The 21,657-nt window shown below is 36.2% G+C and overlaps 2 protein-coding genes across 2 annotated transcripts in view; both read left to right on the top strand.

Annotated features, from left to right (window-relative positions):
* The window catches only part of LOC124169739 (PAX3- and PAX7-binding protein 1), a 28,245-nt gene extending 18,289 nt beyond the window's left edge, over positions 1–9,956 (top strand). Inside the window, exons 9-16 of the mRNA XM_046548434.1 lie at positions 2,167–2,299; positions 3,785–3,994; positions 4,813–5,018; positions 5,443–5,611; positions 5,925–6,165; positions 7,381–7,594; positions 9,526–9,677; positions 9,785–9,956. Of these exons, the coding sequence (XP_046404390.1) occupies positions 2,167–2,299; positions 3,785–3,994; positions 4,813–5,018; positions 5,443–5,611; positions 5,925–6,165; positions 7,381–7,594; positions 9,526–9,677; positions 9,785–9,851 (1,392 nt within the window). The 3' untranslated portion in view covers positions 9,852–9,956. The remainder of the gene's footprint in view (positions 1–2,166; positions 2,300–3,784; positions 3,995–4,812; positions 5,019–5,442; positions 5,612–5,924; positions 6,166–7,380; positions 7,595–9,525; positions 9,678–9,784) is intronic.
* A 3,912-nt stretch (positions 9,957–13,868) lies between these two features.
* Positions 13,869–20,946, top strand: LOC124169604 (chitinase-3-like protein 1). Its single transcript, XM_046548247.1, has 11 exons — positions 13,869–13,998; positions 14,484–14,568; positions 15,222–15,401; positions 15,507–15,607; positions 15,870–16,001; positions 16,104–16,231; positions 16,347–16,470; positions 18,121–18,306; positions 19,135–19,257; positions 19,421–19,567; positions 20,587–20,946. The coding sequence occupies exons 2-11, from the start codon at positions 14,499–14,501 to the stop codon at positions 20,821–20,823; spliced, it is 1,428 nt and encodes a 475-aa protein (XP_046404203.1). The 5' UTR covers positions 13,869–13,998; positions 14,484–14,498; the 3' UTR covers positions 20,824–20,946.
* Positions 20,947–21,657: the final 711 nt, after the last annotated feature.

Genomic DNA, 21,657 nt, shown 5'->3' with positions numbered 1-21,657 from the left:
TCACGCATTCTGTATGGCTTTTTGAATCAGACTGAATTTTTGTGGTGCTTCCAAACGCCTTTCTTAAACCTTACTGCTAAAGTTTTTTCTTCCCCTTATGTCTTAGTTCTAAGAATGTGGTTCTTAACTCTCATAGTTCAAACCAGTTGGAGTGTTACGTGCGAGGAATGCCTAGGGTTATCAAGTGAAATTTAATACATAAAGAGGAAAAAATTCTGTGATGCCATTTTGGTGGTATAACAGCACACTTCGTTTTTACTCTTGTAATATTAATTGTTAACTATGTAATTGATGTTGATTTTTCATTCAAAATTTTAGTTACTGCATAGTTATATTATTAATTTGAACAAAAACGTACCTTAGAAAGCAATATTTCAGCTTGAGGCACTTTTAAGCTGGGATGGAAAAGGCAATATCAGCCCGTCGTAGTAAGAGGGTTTGTTTTTTTTTTGCAATCCATTCATTTCCACCTTTAGAATATTAGGGATGGATTATTTACTTTTTTACACTAATGTAAAAAATATTTTCACTAAGGGATATTGAAAGAATTTGATTTTGTAAGTGGTGTTTCATAGCTTGTCAATCTCAGTGGAAGTCCTTTCTCTGTGGAACTTCTACATTTTAGAAATTGCTTGGAAAATTTAAGTAGGTATTGGTAAGTTCATTAGCATTTGTTTTTAAGTGCATAACTGGTTTATTGTTGCCATTCATTCATTTACTTCATCTTTTTGCATAGTTTTCTGGCTGTCCACAATAAAAAATATAATATTGGATCATTCCTTTACTTTGATGCTTTATGGGATGGTGCTAAATATTTCTATTTATCTTTGAGAGTTCTTTCACAAAGTTTTAGTTTTAATAGTTCTGTCTATTCCTTTGGAATTACATCAAAATGGGCATGATATTTTACGTTAAAGTTGATATTTGGGTATCAAGATCAGCTCAGTTTAAAGATATTCAAACATTTCAAAGTCTTCCTCAGGTCTTTGCAATGTATGACAAGTCTTCACCATTGCACTGATAACTTATCTTTTCCTTTTTTTGAGATGCGATCTGCTATGATTTTTAATACCGAAGAGTTTAATAGTGGTTAATGAATCAATTAAAAATTCATTGGGAAAATAATTAGTAGAGGCCAAGGGAAACATTTCATCTTATGGATTTTGTCTCAAAAAGCTAAATGAAAACAAAATAATATATTAGGTTTGGGTTCAAAGATTGAATTTTTTTTTGGAAATTGTTTGTGGAATTCCTATGAATGCTTATACCGGAGCAGTAGATGCTAAAAATGTGAAAGGCTAGATCCTAAAATCATATTAGTCTTTTCTTTTCAATATTTTCATGTGTTAATTTAGGAAAGAAAATTCAGTCTTTTTAAAATACACAGTTGACTGTAAGTACACCAAATAAAAATGGGAATTTAGGTTTCTTTGAATGATTTCCTGTCTTTTTGATGCTTTGAATTGAGGGAAAATTTATAATATAGCATTTAGTCTTAGGGATGATAGGCAGGGTAACATGCTCCAAATGCTTTAATGAATTCAGCAAATAATTTACTTCATTTGTAAAACAAGTTTTCTCTTATCTCTTTTTCTATTTCTGTTAAAATAATTACTGAAAGGCACATATATTGATCCTTAAAAGAATATAATGTAACTTTTTTACTGTTGCTATCACTTTTAATTTAGGATACCTCCCTCTTCTCCTTCATTTATAATGGGAGTTTGCTAAACATTGTTAAAACGTTTAAGCATTTAAATCATGTTGTAGCTTTGAATAATCTCCCATGTATTGTATTTCATTCAAGTTTTACCTGAAATTGTTATTTCATATTGTGAATTACATAAGATTATTTGGGTTAGCAATCAGCTCTGCATCTTAAAACACCCAATTTTACTTAAACAGTACTATTGGTGGAAATTTACTGCCAGTTAAAATGGTTGAGTGATAGCAAGATAGAAGAAACATCTTAGACATTTTTTGATATCCCTAATACATACTTTCACATTCCTCATACATATTATTTAAGCATTTTATATGGCACACATTTTTCTTTTGTTAATATTGTGGGACCAAAATTTCTCTAACATTGCAGAGTGGAATAGCGGCCATTTTTTTGTGCTCATCTTTTGATAACGTGTGCTTGTTTTCTGAAACCCCATGTAGGTGTCTCTCATCGAGGGGGTAGAGTCTAGAATGCATAATCAATTGTGGCGGAAACGTAGAGATGAATTAATGGCAAGGAGGAGACAGGATGTCCGAGACCAGGCCAAAGAGTTGGCTCCAATTGCTACCAACAGTAAGCTACATTTCTTCGCATGCTATTATACTTAATTTAGCTTTAATTTATGGTTAATGTCCTTAAAAGTAAAAAATAAAGATGATGTGTTATTTTCGTTTGCTCTTTTTCTTCAGATGTAGGACCTGATTTTTAAAAAATCTAAAAGCCCTCTGGGAACATTAATCATCAGCCCAAATATTTTCAGGACTGTTTCCGGGTGGAAGTTAGATTTGTATCGGAAGGTTCTATTTGCCTTTGCACATTCTGCTTTTGAGTATGATTTGAGGTCAGGTTCCCCATTGCTACCAACATTTTAAGAAATGACTCCACATCTTCATGAGTCTAAGAATTCATCGAAAACCTTAGAGTTACACAGTCACATTATTTGCGAGGAAATCCTTCCATCATAAATATGTATCTATGAATCTGTTTTAGTTGAAAGTTTTTTACCTCAGAAATATTCTTATGAAGCTTTTTCCATTACTTGCCATTATGCCAAGGAATGGTTCTACAGAAACTTATTTTTTCTGGGCTATTATTGTGGGATAGATGTGAGGGTGTTCATATAGAGGGTTTATAAACTTAATTTTTAATAACCTCTTTTGTCTCAGGCTCAACTTTGTGGAAGTTCATTTTGTGCAAATGAAAAGTAAAACTTTGTGATTTTCCTCCAATTTATTTTTACGACACTACTAGTTTCAATGCAGTGGCGTCATCTTCATACAAAGGGTTCAAGCACAAAATAAGTCCTTGCATATCACAAATGCAAGGTGATTTCAGTGGGGGAGGAAGAAAGTAGGTGAAAGGGGTAGCTGTGGAAATCTTGAGGAGGTGATGTGGCATTGTGAGCGGGTGGTGAGAATTGGAGGGGGCGGGGTGTGGATGACCTTTTCCAGTGAGTTGTGGAGGGTTTTTGGTGACTAAGGTAGTGGCGGGGATATCCGTAGGAGTAGGGGGAGGTGTAGGATTTTGGACTGCTGGTTTTTCCGTAAGGATCAAAGAGGCTTTTAGGAGGGGGGAAAAGGTTTTCAAATGGAATAAAATTATTAATTAATATTTGATCATTTTCAAATTTCAAACTTTTGGTCCAATGAACTTGTATTGGCGAGAGTTTACTGCATGACCATTTCAGCCATTTTTAACCTGTGTTTAAATCTCAGTGTGCCTATGAGATTTGTATTCCATGTTTGAGTTTGGAATCCCCAAGTTTTTGACTGATTGGTTCTATATGAAATTAAAAGTTAAAGAGATACCAGAGACTGCATGTATGTGTTGGTGCTTACAGGCACTTATATTGAGATTATTAAAATTTTGTTTTCATCTTTATCAAAGTTTTATTTCACCTTTTATTAACCAATGTTATCTTTCCAATTGACTTCATCAACTTTTGTGGTATTTTTTTTGCCCAACAAATTGAAGTTTTTATTCATCACTGTGTGGGAGCCCTAACTTCATGTGCTTTGAAGTTTGTCTACAGGTGGCATATTGTTTTAATTTGCGTAGGAGTGCCAGCGAGTGGCGTGAGAGCAAACCCAGAGGAAGAGGAGGCGCAGGTGCGGAGGGCAGCAGAGAGGGAAGGTCGGCGTAGTCGGAGGAGAAGAGCAAGGCAAATGGCTGCCCGATCGACGAGTGGGTCATTGAAGCACTATGAAGGGATGTCCAGTGATGACGAGCAAACCGAGTTAGAAGTGGTTGCTTACCGCAAGCAAAAGGGTGAGTGAAGTAAAATCTGATGCTTTCTCGATGAATATATTCGAAATAGGCTATTCGGGCTTCCAGCCGGGTGGTCTCCCTCCATTCCGCCAATGTTTCGGAACACGAGTCGGGTTCCATCCTCAGGGCTAAAGGATGGAGCCCGATTCGTGTTCCGAAACGTCGGCAGAATGGAGGGAGACCACCTGGCTGGAAGCCCGAATGGCCTTTTTCGAAAAGGGTGAGTATTTGAAACCCTGTTTATACGCTGTTTGTGCCTGCCAAGGGTTGGTCCAAACGCAAATTTGAGATGGTGGTAATTCCCATGAAGTAGAAGGTGGTGAATCTTGGGACTCCTGCTGACAATTTGGAATGCATGTGTGGGAGAGACTCGTTCACAGAAGCCATTCTCAAAACCCAAATATTACTTCAGCCAATCAGAGTATACCTGGCTTAATCTGGCAATGCCTAAATTATTATGTGTAAAGATAGTGCCCACGATATATCTTTGAAATGTAAGCATTTTTTTAGTTCACAGTACAGTGAATGCCCAAAAAAAAATAATTGCACCAAACAATTTCTATGAAAGCTTTTGCAAGAATATGAAATATATACTTAAAATTGCAGTTCATTGTCTTTGACCTGGTTCTGACAGGGCTGTAGTGATATCAGTGTATGGCCTACAGGTGCTGCTGGAAGAAGGTGACATAAGTATTGATATTTTTGTCATCGCCTTCGAATTTTATCCCTATTTGGGTGCATTAAGTTGTACTAGGATTGAATTAATTGAATTTTAAAAACTTATATTAAAGAATGCCTCATTTTTTTGTGCCTTACAGAAATCATCGAGGGTGATGCCCATAAAATATTTGAGGATGTTGTGGAGGAGTTCTGCACAGTTCGTGGGGTTCTTGGAAGGTGGGAGCAATGGCGCTCAGAGGAGGAAAATTCCTACAGAGAAGCATACGCTAGTCTTTGCTTACCCAAGGTCCTGGCTCCGATTTTACGGTTAAATCTCCTCTCTTGGAATCCAATTGTTATACAGGTATGCTCAAAAGTAGCAATTAATAGCCTCCCTTTATTACCCTCTCAAACTGATATGTGTATTTTATTTAACTATTTTTATCCAGGGTCTTATTTTATTGTAGATTTTCTCATATTTGCATAATTTTCAGGCAATTTTATGTGGTATAAATTTTTCTTATTGAGATATACCAGAAATATTTGTGTTAAGTAAAACATCCAAGAATGTATCTCACAATTTTTGATGGATAATTTATCATACATTGTAACAAAAATGTTTAAAGTGATAATTTGCTGTTTAGGAGCAGGGCTAGGGTAACAGAAGCTTAGGATTTGTTCATGAATTCATGGCGTTATTTAGGCTAATCTATAATGATGAATGGTAATAAATTCTTAGTAAATCTAGACTTATCATAATAAAAATTCTCTTCTTTATTAATTTTTAGGATGACTCAAGTGGGGCTGGTCCTTGTGGATTTGAGGGAAGGAAATGGTTTGACCTTCTATTAATGTATGGCCTGAGAGACACTGAAACAGAAGAAACACTGCGGAATGATCCAGATCTGAAGTTAGTTTCTCTTGTGGTGGAGAAAGTCATACTTCCTAAGGTTACTCGTAAGTATTATTCATGCTTTATGTTTCTTTTACCTGTGATATGATTATTTTTACCTTCCCTATTAATTCAAAAATTCTGTCCACCTTCATTATCACCAATTGTTTACCATTATTCCAAACGCTCTTTTACTTGCATAAAAAAATGTAGTTACACATCTGAAATATAAAAACACTGATGTATAACTTTTTGAAAATTTATTTTAATGTACATCTTAACCTATCTTGTCAAATTTTTATTCAATTTTTTATTATTAAATCTGTTAATGATGAAATAACTCTCGTCAGAGTTTATTTAATGTTCATTTTTTTACAGAACTCGTTGATTGCAGCTGGGATCCGATGTCAACATCACAGACACTAAGGCTAGTTCGAATTGTTGCAAAAATTGTTGAAGAGTATCCAACTGTAACGCCATACATTCCACCATCTTCCACCAGCAACACAATTGTGTCAGCATCTTCTGCCAAACCTCTTAGAGCTCTCCTTGTAGGGATTGTTGATAGATTACGGGAAGCAGTTGACAATGATGTTTTCATTCCGATTCACCCAAAACAGTAAGTGATCCTTTTTTCGTCATCATCTGTTTATATGATTCCCAAAAATTATTATTTAGTAACAATTAAATCGAAACTTGAAGCTTGTATGTGTAAGGGCTCCATATATTAGCAATGGAAAATGCTTTGTTACTTCCATAATTTATTTGTGTGGAAAATTGTGGAAGTAAAGATGTGTTTTTCATTGCTATTTAGTAACCAATTCCTAACCTCAATGGTCGTGAAGCCAGGTCCTAATGTTATTCAACTGAAATTCAAGAGATAATAAAAAATAACAAGATATAATAAAGGCTTCTTACTTTTTTCTAAGTTGACTTTCTTTATGCTTGATAAACAGCAGAAAATGTTTTGAATAGGCATATAATTCAAATTCATGATCAATGAATTATGTATTCTCCTGTTTTTGGCCATAGTTTTATTATGCTGGCCCACATTTGTACAGACCTGGGAACTCAGGCTTGATTCTATACATATACGTACTGCAAAAAATAGCTAGTTGCACGAAAAAGTGAATGTGTCCCTATGCTTGACTATGATATTAGAAAGATTATTAAGTGTTTCATAACCACCTTTTTTTTACACCCTTGTATCAGTAGAGAAGAGGGGATATAGCCAATGAAACTGTTTTTCAAGGGAAGGCCTTCCAACAAGCCTAGGAGTTTAGTCATAACGGTGATGAAAAAATGAAGTACTCATATTTAGATGCTTTGTGTTTGCACACTAAGCTGGGAATTTCCAGTTGAAGTCTGCCACTATTGACAAATTTCTTCTGATCCTCCTACCGTCATGCCCCAATGGGGTTTGAATCTTACCAGCTTAAGTTTCTCCCTGTGTACCAGACATTGGTCTATGTCAGGTTCAATTTTTCCATCTGCTAGGAAATAATCATAGTAGTGGGACGACAGGGGAATAGCTCTTAGGAACCTGGAAAGAGATATGTATTTTTGCCTTGAAATCTAAAGGTTTGTACTTTAATTCCCAGTTAAGGTGAATTTTTGTGATTTTCACCTGTTTATGCATCAGGTTTAAAATTAATCACAGTTTTTTTTATAATTTTGTATGAAAGGCATTTCTGTGTTTTTTTAGAAATAATAACTGAAGTACCACTAAAACTTTTTTGCTCATACATTCATAACAATTCTATTTATGTGCAATGGTCATTTTGAATTTTCTATATCGTTTACCTTCACAGGTTGTTTTTCTTTTTTGTTCCAGTGTTATGGATGCCAAAGGAGGGGCCATGGGCACGTTTTTCCAACGGCAGTTCTGGTCCGCTGTTAAATTATTACGAAATGTTGTGGCGTGGGCTGGAATAATCAGCGACAGTATTCTGGGTGATCTCGCCCTACACTCTATCCTTAACCGTTACTTGTTGGCTGCATTAAGGGCTTGTCCTGATCCAATTGATGCCGTTTCAAAATGTAGAATGGTAATTTCCTATTTTTTCTTCTAACTTTTAGTTTTCTGTGGTGAGCTACTATGCTATTTCAAACTTTCAATTATTTGTTGGTAATTCAATTCTCCCCTTTGTCAGCTGTTTTTGCTATGCCACATTTGCTTTAATTCCAACCAAAATAAGTATGCATAATATTTTTCCGGTATTTGCTTTCTTAATTCTTCTAAAAATCCAAAATAAACGTACCAGCACTGTAGCATAATGGTAGCTATATGCTTTGGTGATAGGCGATATATGTATAGAACAGGTAATAGGTTAACAAGAGGTGAAAATTTCATGGTTTCCAAATTTTAATTTATTTCATGGATATTTTAATTGGTTTCTGAGCTATGTATTTTTACCCTGTGGCCTGCATTCTGAAAGGTGAATCCCAATGCTGTCACTTCTAAGTAAACTTCCCAAACTTTAACCCCTAATATCTTGCAAAATAAGGGTAAGAGTTGGATTTTTTAATATGGTTTATTAAATTGGCATCCAAGAAATATGACAAGCAGGCCAAGAAGATGGAGAAGAAGAAGGAGGCAATAAATTTAGGGACATGAAATGTTTGGATAATGATGAGGGAGGGTAAGGTAGAAAATAGAAAATGGGAAAATGGAGATTAGATATCTTTGGACTGCACGAGGTGAGGTGGAAGGATAGTGAGGACTACAGGAGTGATGGGTACAGAGTCGTAAGTAGAGGTGGGTGGGAAAGTCAACGAGGGTTAGCTTTGATATTAACCCTTTCACTGCTATGAACTTACCTGGAACATTCACACAGCAGGCTGCTGCGAATGTACCTTTTCATCCTCCCTGCCGTGCACTCGGCACTTTCCCCTCTTGTGATGGGTAGGTATCTGGAGAGTTAGCTGCAGTGAAAGGGTTAAAGAAGTAAGCAAGGGAAGGTAATGAAGAGAACAGGATTTTTAGATATAATTCCTGGAGATTATGGGAAGGGAATTAGGAAGGAGTGTAGAAGGAAATGATGGGTAAGCGAGGGAGAGGAGGGGGTAGGAGAATAGGATTTTGTATGTGATGTGAAAGGGAGTTCGCCTTTTCATGAATGAAAGAGGGAACTCCAATAGGGTGGCTTCCTATAATTTTTTTATTGTTTGAATCGAAAGATTATTACTCCTGGAGTACGTATTTCATGCTTCTAGGTTTTTTAATGACGATATCTATTTTTCACGATTAAATGAAAAGTGAAAATTTTCAAGCATGCGAAAACACGATGGCTAAGTATGAATGCCGGGAAAAGTCCATGTGATGTCATTCTGGTTCCTGCTTCCACTGTGTGAGGCCACCTTATTGCGAGGCTATGAGTGCCGCTACGATGCAGGCTGCTCGTAGGTAGCGCTTGGCTTAAATAAGGATTATAAATACCCTAATAAATGAAGGAAACTTTCCAACCAAAGGTAATTTTAACAGGTGATTACTAAGAGATGTTTCCCTGAGCTCTGTGCCTCGTGTATGCATTGGTTATCTCAGACAATGTAAAACTCCTATCTACTCGTATAGAAACTAGGTCCCTGTGACATCACGTGAAGTGGCATCGCATGGGTGCCAATCTGGCCTCTTTCAAATGAGGTTAAAATTGACCTTTAACATTCGTGTTAACTAGGATTTCTAAAACCAAATAATTTTTATATTAGGAATACACTAATGTTGGGAAACGATCACAATCAATGCCTTTCGTTTTCTTTGAAGAAACTACCCTGTTTGGGAAGGAAGATAAACCAGAAAAGTTCTCCATGTAATCCTGCCTCGGCCGGTAGAATACTTCAATATTAATTAAAATGATGATAGTAGTTAGTAACAAACAAAAATTCATAAAAAACCTAAGTCATTGACATTTTACAAACTCTCTGTGTGATTATCACCATTTTCGTGTTAACAGGTTTCACCATCCTTATTTTTTTTCAGATTGTATCTAGTCTTCCTCGGTGGTGGCTTAGTGCCAGTAATTCTGCGAGCGCAAAGGAAAAAGGAGAAGAAATTAACCCACAGCTCAAAATGTTTGCATCGCAGCTTCTCGTTTTAGGACAATCATTGGATCCCAACACTCCTGCGGGCAGGTCAGTCATTATATGGATTAAAATCCTATACTGTGAAGTAGTTCATTCTTAGTAATCAAGCAAGTGTATTTTAGCTGGTTTCTAACATATACACATTCCTTTTTCAGGGAGGCATCAGAAGAAGTGACGAGTATATTAAAACTACTTGGAACAAAGGAAGCCAAAAAGGCATAGCTAATAAATTATTGACTTTTGTTTTATTCTAATCATAATGGATTTCTGTACACAATATTGGAATAAAATTATCTACATTTTTGTAGATGAAATTTTATTACTTAATTATGTTTGTTTACAATGAAATCCAGCAAACCTTACTAGGTGTACTTTTCCTGGAGGTTTTTTGTTATTGACAGTGTTGGTGTTTGGCAAAACCTCCTCAAGTCCTCTATCAGGTTTAGTCATTCATCTCAGCTGATGATTTTATGCAGTACTCATTCACTATTGCGTCACTTTTAATGAAGAGCATTGCTTGGTGAATAACCATTATATGCACATGCTGAGTAAGTCATAGGACTTCCTTCTATGTGAATTTTCATCACTGGTGTTCATCTGAAAGAGGCATTGAATTTTAGTACTTGTTCATTTCATATAATTTGAAACACAAATGGCATATATAAAATAATTTCCTTCTGAGTTTTTTTTCCATTTAGATAATTCTTTTCCGGTCTTGAACTTGTCTGTGGCAGCTCACTCACAAATCTCTATTCATTGGCATTTCTCTTTGACCTAGAAAATCTGAGAGGTGTCATTGGCTCTTCTCTGTCAGGTAGCAAAATTTAATCAGGTAAATTTTTTTACAATCTTATGTTTTATTGATCTGAATTCAAGTTTGCATTTAATCTCATTAGATAAAAGTACATTCATAATAAACATGTATGGTTTCACAATTTTAACATGACAATGTTGAGTGTGGCATTCAAGAAACTGCAGTGTATTCCACAGAATTTCTCTGCTTATCAGTTTATCTAAGCCTAGGCACTGCTTCAACCTAATGATAGCTTAGCAGTGAGTTATGTATTTTATTAGCCGCAGGTGGGAGGAGACTGTAGATAAGGCCTTTATGAGTGACAACTAGGATTGCAGGTAATGAAGTCATGGCTAGATTATGCTCATTTGCAACACCATTTATGTCACAAAAACAGTCACGTCTTGCATATGCCATTGCTCTTCTTCAAATTTGAATGGAATTTTTTCTCTTCTAATGGAGATGCTTGCAAAACAAATCACTGGAAATTAAATCCAATGATAAAAGATTTAATTTTGCTCTTAATGGATAGTAATTATATTTATTTGCCCTGTGGATCGAGTTACAAAGTTTGCACATAATATAAGGCACATCAGGAATGAATAAAAGTAATTAACTATAGAGGTAATGGGCAACACTGCCAAAAATTATTTGGCAGAGGACTTTAGTTTTGTTTGATTTGGCTATGCATTTCATTTTTGCAGGACCGGCTATTCAGGATGGGGGGTCCCAGTATGTCTCAGAGATCCAATTTCCTGAGGGCTTGGTAGAGGTCTACAATACCCTCCTATAGGTCCATTTAGATTGTCACCAAACTTTGTCCCGAGACATCCCGGTGCTTATTCGAGATATTTATAGAATTGTTTCATGGACATATTGGGATATATTTGTCCTGAAACTTGTCGCCAGCTGAGTTCACTCTCCACTTCTGATATGGTTTGATTTTTTGTGGGTCACGGAACAAAGTGTACTTCCATGAATACGGATTACAGAATGTGCTAAATCAATACATAGCTTTCATAGCACAAATTTTTGGTCATTGCAATCCAACAACTTCAATAAGTGGGAAAGCGGGTTGATGATTTTTTGGGGAATCTCTGTGGCTTTCTGAATTCATTACTGATGTCCCACAAGACTAATTGCTAGTTCTGTGAAAACAGTGCCTGGAAGGCTCTAAAAAATATCTGAAGTATCTCTCTCATATTAAACTTTCAAGAATCCAGTGATACGTACATGAAGGTTATTTTTAGTTTGATACACATCCCTAATGTTGGAAAAGCAATTTCTCAAATTATTTGATTATATCGGTATTTTTTATGTCATTTATTATTTTTTGTTATTAGTATTTATTAATATTATTTATCTATAGTTGCCATAGTGAAATCTTATCATTAGAGTGTTTGTGTGTATCATCTGTGACAAATTTCGGGTTCTGGTTAATGAATGTGTGGCATCAAGTTTGAGTTCATATTTAATCAGGAAAGAACCATACCTGCAAGCAGGGGCGGATCCAGGATTTCTTTCTGGGGGGGGGCCACAAGCAAGGTCGTATCCAGGATTTTGTTCTGGGGGGGCACAAGGATACCTCGTAACACAGTACGAACGCAATGATAATGGGACCGTATTAAAAATCTTGCAAATTTTCTAGGGGTCTGGGGGGGGGGGGGGGGGGGCCCCCCCCCCCCTATATCCGCCTAAGCCTGGAAGCATATTTCTACAACTTGGTGCCGCATTGGTAATAGCACCAAGCGCAACATCATTATATGACATTCCATCTTCGGACTGAATCTTGTAATATAATGAAACATGATATTTTCCTTCAAAGATAATGATTTATAGACTGTGGTGTCCCAGAATGGAAAAAAAATATCAGAGGCATGGGGTGATGGAGGGTCGAGGGTGTTTTTTTTTTTTTTAAATCTGCGATGTAGTCACTTTTGATGTGGTTGCTATCCTATGGCGTTGAGATTCTCCCAATGGTTGTTCAATCTCTTTGTAATAGTCACACTATGTGTGTGTCATATTTTGCTGTAAAAATTACCACGGCTGAAATTCTGTTGCATAACTCCTGAGAGCTTTTCAACAAAATAGTTCATGAATAGAATAAGCATCTCAGTGCAACGGCCCATGTGAAGGTAGGATCGGATCTCTTTCCACTCCCTCGTATGGGACGCTGCATTCACTGAGGCATGAATTTAAAATTTCACATCCAGATGCGATGCCTTCAGCGAATTTGGATCCGAATTATTAGATTAAGGGCAATATCCATGGATATTTTGATCCAAGGCATCCAATCCAACCAACCCTAATAATGATACATACGTTTTTATGATAACATGTATGCCCTTATCCAATGAATGGATTGTAATTAAGTGTATATCTCAGCGAAGGATAATTTCTTCATTTAGAGTAGAATTTTTGTAGTATAGTTTACTCTCACATACATCTCTTTATTTGGTAATGCGTAAATATGCAAGCCCTAGCGTAGGTAAAGCCTACTTACGGGATTCAAACTAAATGCAACCTTTGGTTCAGTAAGTGAGGGTTCTTCCCTGCCACCACCAAAGCGGCCATGTATTTTTTTTCTACTGATGCAAAGAAGTGCAAAAAGGCAAATCTTTTGTGTTGGTGCATTCGAATAGGTAAAAAAACTCACATTACCAGTATCAAATCATCTTTAAAAAAATAATATGACATGTGAGAGGCAATCATTTGCATCTTATTATTCTAATTATTACACTTTACAAATTACTTTGCCCATTATCTCACTTAGGTACCATATTTGACCATCAATTTGGAGTTCTTTGATTTAATCCATGCAAGCCAAATTGAGTTTTTCATGTTGATTTTTTTATATGTTTTCATGTGTATTCAATTCTTTTGTGAGAACAAAATACAATTTTTTTATCATTAGTAAAATAATGCTTTAAACCACACAATGCTATTGTGTATTTCAAATTCCTCTTCCAATGAAACACTCAAATGCTCTGTGAGATATTATTCTCTCTTGCCCATTGTGTGAAGAAGGTTCCATGGTAAACTCAAGAAAAATCAACATAGCAATGAGAAAGTCTGTACACCAATGCTATTTTATTACCCAAGAGAGTACCTAGTGATGCAGTCACTCTGCAAACAACTGAACGTACTTAAAGGAGTGCTGTGCCTTGACTGTACGACTTCTTCCTTCACACAGGTAAGTGCTGCTATCGGTGAGACTCGCCCTCTTGTGTGTTAACGTCTCAGAACTCGTTGTATTACATCGGATCTCCTTCATTATTGAATTGTTCTTATCTTTGTCTTCCTGGAAATGGGTGTAAGTAAAACTCTTGTATTTCATTCTTCTGTTCAAATCATTAATACTTATATTATATGCCTTATTTACATTATGAATGGTTTGAACAATCATTCACTTTGTCTCTCAACTCTAAGTTTGGTTTAATAGGTGAGGGTAGTGTCTGTAGAATCTTGGTACAACAGATTACAATCTCCATTTTGCCAATGTTTCAACAGTCAACTTCAGTGTTGTAAGATTGTAACCTGGTGTTCCTACACCCGAGCTCCGGAATTTTAATTCAGGTGAGGGTAGATCTGACCTCAGTCTAAGCGAGAGGCATGTGCATATCACTAATTTAGGAGGCCATTTTCTGATTTTTTACCAAGTCCTTGTAACAGAAAATTCCACCCTAAGAAATTTATTAGTGGGGTGGACTTATTTTAATCATCAAATAGCCATAATCAAACAATCAGAAAATTAGTTTGACATAGCCCCCCAATATGCTCTCCTGTTGTCTAATTTCTTCAAATTTGCATGTATCTTCTATTTTGCTACCTTGATAACCTTTTCTATGAAACTCATTCTGGGTCTTCCTTTGTCTTCTTCCTATCCATTTGTTTTTCCATGATTGTCTTCATCAAGTCACCATGCATCATTGTGTGGCCAATTAAGTTATCCCTTTGAACATCTGTTTTTACTTAACTCGTGGCTACTTTACCAGTCTTCACTTGCCCTTATGAAGCTCTTCAAAAAGGAAATGCTAATTGTAGAAATAATACTCTTACAGAGGTGAAAATCAAACATGGAAGTCAAGAGTACTGCTTTGGTTTTAGCCCTTTTGTCGGCTGTGGTGGAATTGGCACACACTCAAAGTAAGTACTATTTTTATGTTTTGTTGATTAATTAGTGCAGGTTAAGAGAGAGTTCCATCCATAACAGTGGCAGGTAGTGTTGGGAAAATAGCTATAAAAAAGATTAGCATAAGGAATATGCATAATAGGTAAAGGCTGGTTAAAAGTTAATTGTTCATGCTCAGAAACACTTATTTGACCCAGACGAGTGCAATTGGGTAGTCTGGTGAAAACCCTCCCTTGCTCTCCTGTTAGACTTCTAATGAGAAAAATATGTAGAACGCAGGAATCTTATTCAACAAGTGGACTAATTTAGAACTCAGACACACTATTGTTGAGAGGCATTCCTGATCCATTCATTCACAGCCAATCTCCAGGCAGGGGTGAATTAAAGTCATTGTTTTGGGGGGGTCTTCACTTTTCATGGTGCCTTTTAGGTATGCAATACCTCTCAACAATAATTTTCCGAGTTCCGAATAAGTCCACTCTTAGAATAAGATTCCTGCGTGCTACATATTTTTCATACTTCCCCTCATCTTAGGTATTTAAAGTGCACCCTTGAAGCTACTGAACCAGTTTCTATCAAAATTAACTATGATATTCTGCAGTGGGTGTGGAGGCACCTTTTCAATACCAGAGAATTAAGTCTTATTTCCTTCCTTATTTATGTACAGAGGTGGTATGCTACTTGGGAAGCTGGGCAACTTACAGACCAGGAGATGGTCGCTTTGAAGTGGAGTACATTGACCCATCCTTGTGTACTCATGTAATTTATTCATTTGTGGGCATTGGAGAAGATGCAGCAGTCAACATACTTGATACATGGAATGACTTATCTATAAATGGAGGAAAAGGTATTCATGCATTTGTCTGATGTGTGGTTCATATGCACAGGACAGCACCTCAAATTTTACTTCAATTTGGTTAAACCCTTGTGTCTTTTTGTCTTGCTTAAATAGGTGCCATTCAAAGATTTAATGCTTTGAAAAGCCGTAATCCATCATTAAAAACTATTATGGCTATTGGCGGGTGGAATCAAGGGTCTGCCACATTCTCAAGAGTAAGTTAACACTTTCAATTTAGGTTATTTAACAGCAATATATTTTTGAAAATTTCTCAAACAATGAAGTGTAATGAGCAATAATAATATAAGTTGGATTCTTAGATGTGTTGACTACTTGAAATGAAAGGAAAGCATAATTCTGGGGTGATGATTAATGAATCACGTGTTTAAATAAATAGATTTTTTTTATAATTAACAACCATTGCATACATGTACCTCAGATCTGAGTGTATAAGTTAATCTTTTTTTTATTAATCAGGTGGTAAATAATGCTGCTCTTCGTAGAAAGTTTGTCGATAATATAGTAGCTTTTGTTAAACAATATGGTTTTGATGGATTTGATCTTGACTGGGAGTATCCTGTACAACGAGGAGGCTCACCAAATGACAAGGTAAATATAGTAGGGTACTGTTACCTTCCTATACAAATTGGCAATAGCAATCTTCTAGGTATTATAGAAATACAACCGTAATTATAAAATACTCAATTACAGACTGCATTCAGTGATCTCATCAAAGAATTGCGGGCTGAGTTTGACAAGTATGGCTTTTCTCTATCAGCTGCAGTGCCAGCCAGCAAAACATCAGTGGAAACATCATATGATGTGGTAGCCTTAGGACGGTAGGCTTAGAAATGCACGAGAATCATTCATTTCCTAGCAAAATAATGAGTATGAAAATTTAGTATGACTTATAGAATGTCTTATTGTGTATTTTAATCAGTAAATTTTTTCTAGGTATCTGGATTTTATCAATATAATGACCTATGATTTGCATGGTTCGTGGGACCCAGTGACTGGACACAATGCACCTCTGTATGCTCGTTCAAATGAAATAGGTTTTGCTACTCATCTCAATGATGTAAGTATGCCTTAACTTAACATTTATAACCTTACTTGGATGGGCCCTTACATTGATTAAAATGGGCTATGTTAAGGAGGTCTGTTTATATTTCTGTCAGGCCTGTGCTGGGTCGCTGGGACACCGGGATGTATCCTAGTGTGCCCTCCAGCCTGAAAATCTTTGGTGCTCTCCTGTTCCGAAACTAACAAATTTTAAAGTCATTGAGCAGTTACTTGAGTTCAATGATGTATCATTAAACAGCATAATTTACACTGTCTTGAGTAAACAAAGCAATAATTTATATTAATATAATTCATTCTGATAGCCCCCCCCCCTGCATATTGTGGATGTCCTCTGGCCATGGCTGTCCACTGGCCTAAGAAGGGGTCTAGCAAGGGCCTGATTTCTGTGAGCCATTAGTGGGGGTATTAGGAGGGGGCACAGATGCCATGCAATTTTCCTTTTCACATTTACTATAAAAAATTATATGTATGTAGTAGAATTTAATTTTCAGGTTAAACCAAACACTTGCTAAGAAAAAATGAAGTACCCAAAAATAAACTGTAGAGAGACCCTCAGGAGAGTAGGTGTTTAAAATGACATTTTACATTTTCAAAGTTATCCCGTTTTTTGCTATGGCTTATTGTAAGTATTATCCATCCCCCTTCGTAGAAAACCGTGAGCTCAGTCATTAATCTTCTTTGTGGAAAATAGCTCCTTTGTTCCTTATTATTTTTTCAAAATATTTCCTTCAAATTAACCCCTTTCGCTATGAACAACAAAAATATGCGGCAGGAAATTTCTTGACCCAGGAGACGAAAGCCGAATATTTTCGTCGGAGAGTCTCCTATGCAGACGAACAAATATACATTTCCTTGCTCTCCCCCTTTTATGACAGTCGCAGGTTTGCAAAGTCTTACTTTTGGGATCCAACACAGCGAAACTTAGGCCATACCAGCCAAATCCGGGAACAAATACCTGGACCCCTTGTCTTACATTACCCCCCTTTGTGGTAAGGGACCGTGGTCGTACAATTGTTCATTCATTCAGTTTGTAAAATAAATATTTGTTCCTTCTCAAAAAATACAAACTAAGAATTGAATTCCTTGTTCTTTGAGTAGTGTTTACAATTTTCAATCAAAATTCTACCATAAGTATTAACTTAAATTTCAATTTCAATGTAAACATCAAGATGAAAAATTGTTGATGCATTAAATCTGTTAATATTGACGACAGAGCTTTGTTCAAAATTTGACAATTCTCAGCATAAAACGAGGAATTGAATTCAAAGTCTGCAATTTACGTGCAAGCAAAAATTATCCATAGAGCTAATTCATTAAAAAAATCATGAGTTGACCGTGAACCAATGCTGCTGGTAGGGTTATAAACTCCGAAAGGGGGGAGACCAACTACTCTCAAAGTCCAAGATAATGCGGAGTCCCCACTAAGAAGGATCAAAAAAGGTTTGTGGGGAATGTGTCTGATAATCCACAATACCCTTCTTAAAGAATATCCCGCAAAAATGCTCAGTACAGTGCAGATGGAAGAGTCTCTTGGGGCTCAGTCCAGCATTCATGCTAAGGAGAGAACTCCACCATCTCGAAAGGGTTAAGTCTGCAAAGTAGAAATGAATGTCTGATTGGAAACTACAACTTTTATAATGAACAGCATGCCAGTATTCAGCATTGGATAGAAAAAGGTGTACCAAGACAAAAGTTGATTCTGGGAGTGCCTTCATATGGGCGTACATGGACCCTGAGAAGCACATCAAACACAGGGATAGGGGCTCCAGCCTCAGGACCAGGAAACCCTGGGAGGTTTACCAGTGAAGCTGGCATGATTGGATACAATGAGGTGAAGTATATTTTCATCCATGACATACATAACAATCACTTTTTATTAGCAATTATGTATTATATTGGCAAACAAATGAAAACTTGTCAGGCATAGAAATCATATGTGTAGTGACCTAAATTCAAGCAACCACAATTAAGTAGGATTTATTTCCATCGAAATATAATGTGTTGAAGTTATGATTAGACGGTGAAGTAAAAATGGCCCTAAATTAAAGACTTGTTTTATATCAGTGTTCAAGAAAAAGCCTCTCTGGCATTGTTACCTGATATAAGCAGTAGGCTCAGGTTAAATTTGGTCGAATTTTCAATCTCTTGTACTTGACCATTGAAAACGATTGTTAGTCGTTGAAACCTTGGCTCATATAAGTTTCATTTAAGAGTGTAAAATTACTAATGTGCATGTTCTTCTATCATCATGAGTAACTTTATATTTATTGATTTTGGATATATGCACACATGTAACCAAATTAATTAACGCAATTTCGACAGATATGATCAAAATATTGGAACGTGAAGTTCCGCCATTGCATTGTTCCTTTCCATTTTTCTGAGTTTTCATCTTAGGTTTGTGTTCTTGGCAAATTTTATTGAGTAATTTTCTGAATTTATATAAATTATTTAATAATGATAAATTTTTGTTCAGCAAAAACCCCACAGCATTTCTTGAACTTAGAACAATATTCATAACAGGTACACAAGCAGAACGCCATGGCACATCCTCAGTTTTTGATGCTGCACATACAGAATTATTGAATAAGTGCTGTCTGAAATTATGTATTTCCTATGATTTAAGATCCTATTATGTATTATGGAAATTAATTTTCAGTTGTGCGTGGCAATTAAAAATGAAGGCTGGGAGGTACACTGGGATGAAGAGCAAAAAGTGCCATATGCAGTGAAAGGCAATCAGTGGGCCTCCTACGACAATCTCGAGTCTATTAAAATAAAGGTAAAAACTCCATTTCATTAACTAATTAAGCATTGTTTTTATTAAGACTTAGGAGTAAAGACGTCACTTAATAGAGCTTTTCAGATGCGAATTCACACGCTGCACAAATTAGAGGTGAAGTCGATAAATTTCTCGATATTAATTTAATTTTTTCTCATAATAGGCAGAGTATGCATTGAAAGAGCAGTTAGGAGGAGTGATGCTGTGGAGTCTAGAGACTGATGATTTCCATGGTTATTGTGATGGTATTAAGTTCCCCATTTTAAACACAATCAAGAATGTGTTCCAGTCTTCAATTCATCAGCCAACTGTAAGTATTGGTAATTTTTATTTGCCTGCGAAGGCTTCAAACAATAGGGTGGTTTCCTATTATTTTTTTATTGCCTAAATCGAAAGATTATTTCACCTGGAGTACGTATTTCACGCATTTAGATTTTTAAATGACGATATCTATTTTTCGCGATTAAATGAAAAGTGAAAATTTTCAAGCTCGTGAAAACGAGACGTGTAAGTATGAATGTCGGGAAATCTCTCCGTGAGACTTATTTCTGGTTCCCGCTGCCCCCCTGTGAGGTGACCTAGAGGCGAGGCTTAGCGCTGATACGACGCAGGCTGCTAGCGGGTAGCTGAGTACCCTGCTGGCTAGTAGCGCTTGTCTTAAATAAGGATTATTAATACCTTATCAAATGAAGAAAACTTTCCGACCTTAGCCAGTTTTAATATGTGATTATTAAGACATGTTTCCCTGAGCTCTGTGCCTCATGCATGCATTGGTAACCTCAGACGATGTATAACTCCTATCTTCTCGTGTAGAAACTAGGTCCCTGTGACGTCACGTGGAGTGGCATCGCATGGGCGCCAATCTGGCCCTTTTCAAATGAGGATAAAAATGGACCATTCCCATTCGTCTAAACCGCTATTTCTAAAACGAAATAATTTGTATATTTTGAATACACTAATGGTGGGTAACGAATCGCAATCAATGCTTTTCGTTTTCTTTGATGAAGGAAACTACCCTATTGCTGTTGTGACTTAATAGCTGCCCTAAAAATGATAACTATGCACTCCAAAATCAGTGCTCCACACATATAGTGAAGTATCTCTGAAGTAGTGCTTGGACTAATCATTTGTCCCTTGAGGTTTCATCAAAATTGTAATCTTGTAAGCTAATGAATCTTGGTAAAATTGAGTGCTGGTGTCAGCCAGATGCAATGTTTCAAACACATTGACTTTTGAAGATTTAGATGATTATCATTTCAACTATGATGAGTATTAAAAATTTATGCTTATTCTCATTCATTATAATAATATGTATTAATTATTTTTCAGACTGAAAAAAATTATGGTGATCACGGAGATGAAAAAGTGGAAATTAACCGCCCTGAAGCAACAGCAGGGCCATGCATAACTACAGGCTACATGAGAGACCATAACGATTGCTCTAAGTTTTACTACTGCGTGGAGGTATCTGGAAAAATGGTACCTTATCCACTAAAATGCCCAGAGGGTTTGGTCTTCGATAAAAATTATTCAAATTGCAATTATAAAGAATCAGTCCAATGCTAAATGTGATTGTATCCATAACTAAATATTTACAACTGAAAATGATTATTGAATTACAATTAACCAATATGTTTGATTTTCACATGCTGTGTTCCAGTTAAATAAAATCTATGCAAGCCAGAAAAATTGTGTCATTAATATTAATGTTCCTCTCTTCACTGAAAAAAAAACAGTAGAATTAGCCGAAAAAAAATGATTCGAGCTTAAATTTTTTAAGATTTGCAGAGGTACAAATTAGCATTATGAAGTCTATTAAGTAGAACAGATATCTTTCAGAACTAAATGGAAAATGTCATCTTAGAACATCTCTATAATTCTAGGAAACACATATACAATAAAATAAGAGTTGGATAAAATAAGAATAATTTTACTGAACAGATAGTAAGGGAATTAGTTTTTCACCCGAACAATCTAGAACTTAAATAGAAAGGAGTGGATAGTAAAATACCTCCAATGTGCACCTATCCTTTTCTTGTAAACAGCTGTCGTAACATCCCTACCACATGCATATTTAGGTGGCTAGCGGGTCATTTTGAATAAATATAAACATGTACTCTTGCGAGGGTATTTTGATCAAAAGAGCAATTGGATTTACTTACTGCCTCGAAAGTCTCACAGGGATGAATAGCAGAGAGTGGTTGGTGACCACAAGGAAAAGAATAGGAGAAATGCACTGGTGGAAGGGAATAGAAAAGTTAACTTTAAGTGAAAGTTGCTCTATGGAAGAATTAAAATGTTTGAGACTTCATGTAGTTTTAGCATGAGTCAATAATTAAGTGCACGAAAAAGGAATTTTACTATTTCATGGTGGAGCAGCTAATTTTTTTGCAAGTTCTG

The sequence above is a fragment of the Ischnura elegans genome, chromosome 12 (genome assembly GCF_921293095.1).
Source record: "Ischnura elegans chromosome 12, ioIscEleg1.1, whole genome shotgun sequence".
Classification (NCBI taxonomy): Eukaryota; Metazoa; Arthropoda; class Insecta; order Odonata; family Coenagrionidae; genus Ischnura; species Ischnura elegans.
The sequence above is the reverse complement of the archived record's forward strand: the minus strand, read 5'-3'. Positions and strand labels throughout refer to the sequence as shown.

What these genes read in the sequence shown, in the direction of transcription:
- LOC124169604 (XM_046548247.1), top strand. Translation starts at nt 14,499, where the DNA reads ATGGAAGTCAAGAGTACTGCTTTGGTTTTAGCCCTTTTGTCGGCTGTG. An exon ending in ATCTATAAATGGAGGAAAAG is followed by an intron (nt 15,402 to 15,506) that starts GTATTCATGCAT and finishes TTGCTTAAATAG; the next exon opens with GTGCCATTCAAAGATTTAAT. An exon ending in GATGTGGTAGCCTTAGGACG is followed by an intron (nt 16,232 to 16,346) that starts GTAGGCTTAGAA and finishes AATTTTTTCTAG; the next exon opens with GTATCTGGATTTTATCAATA.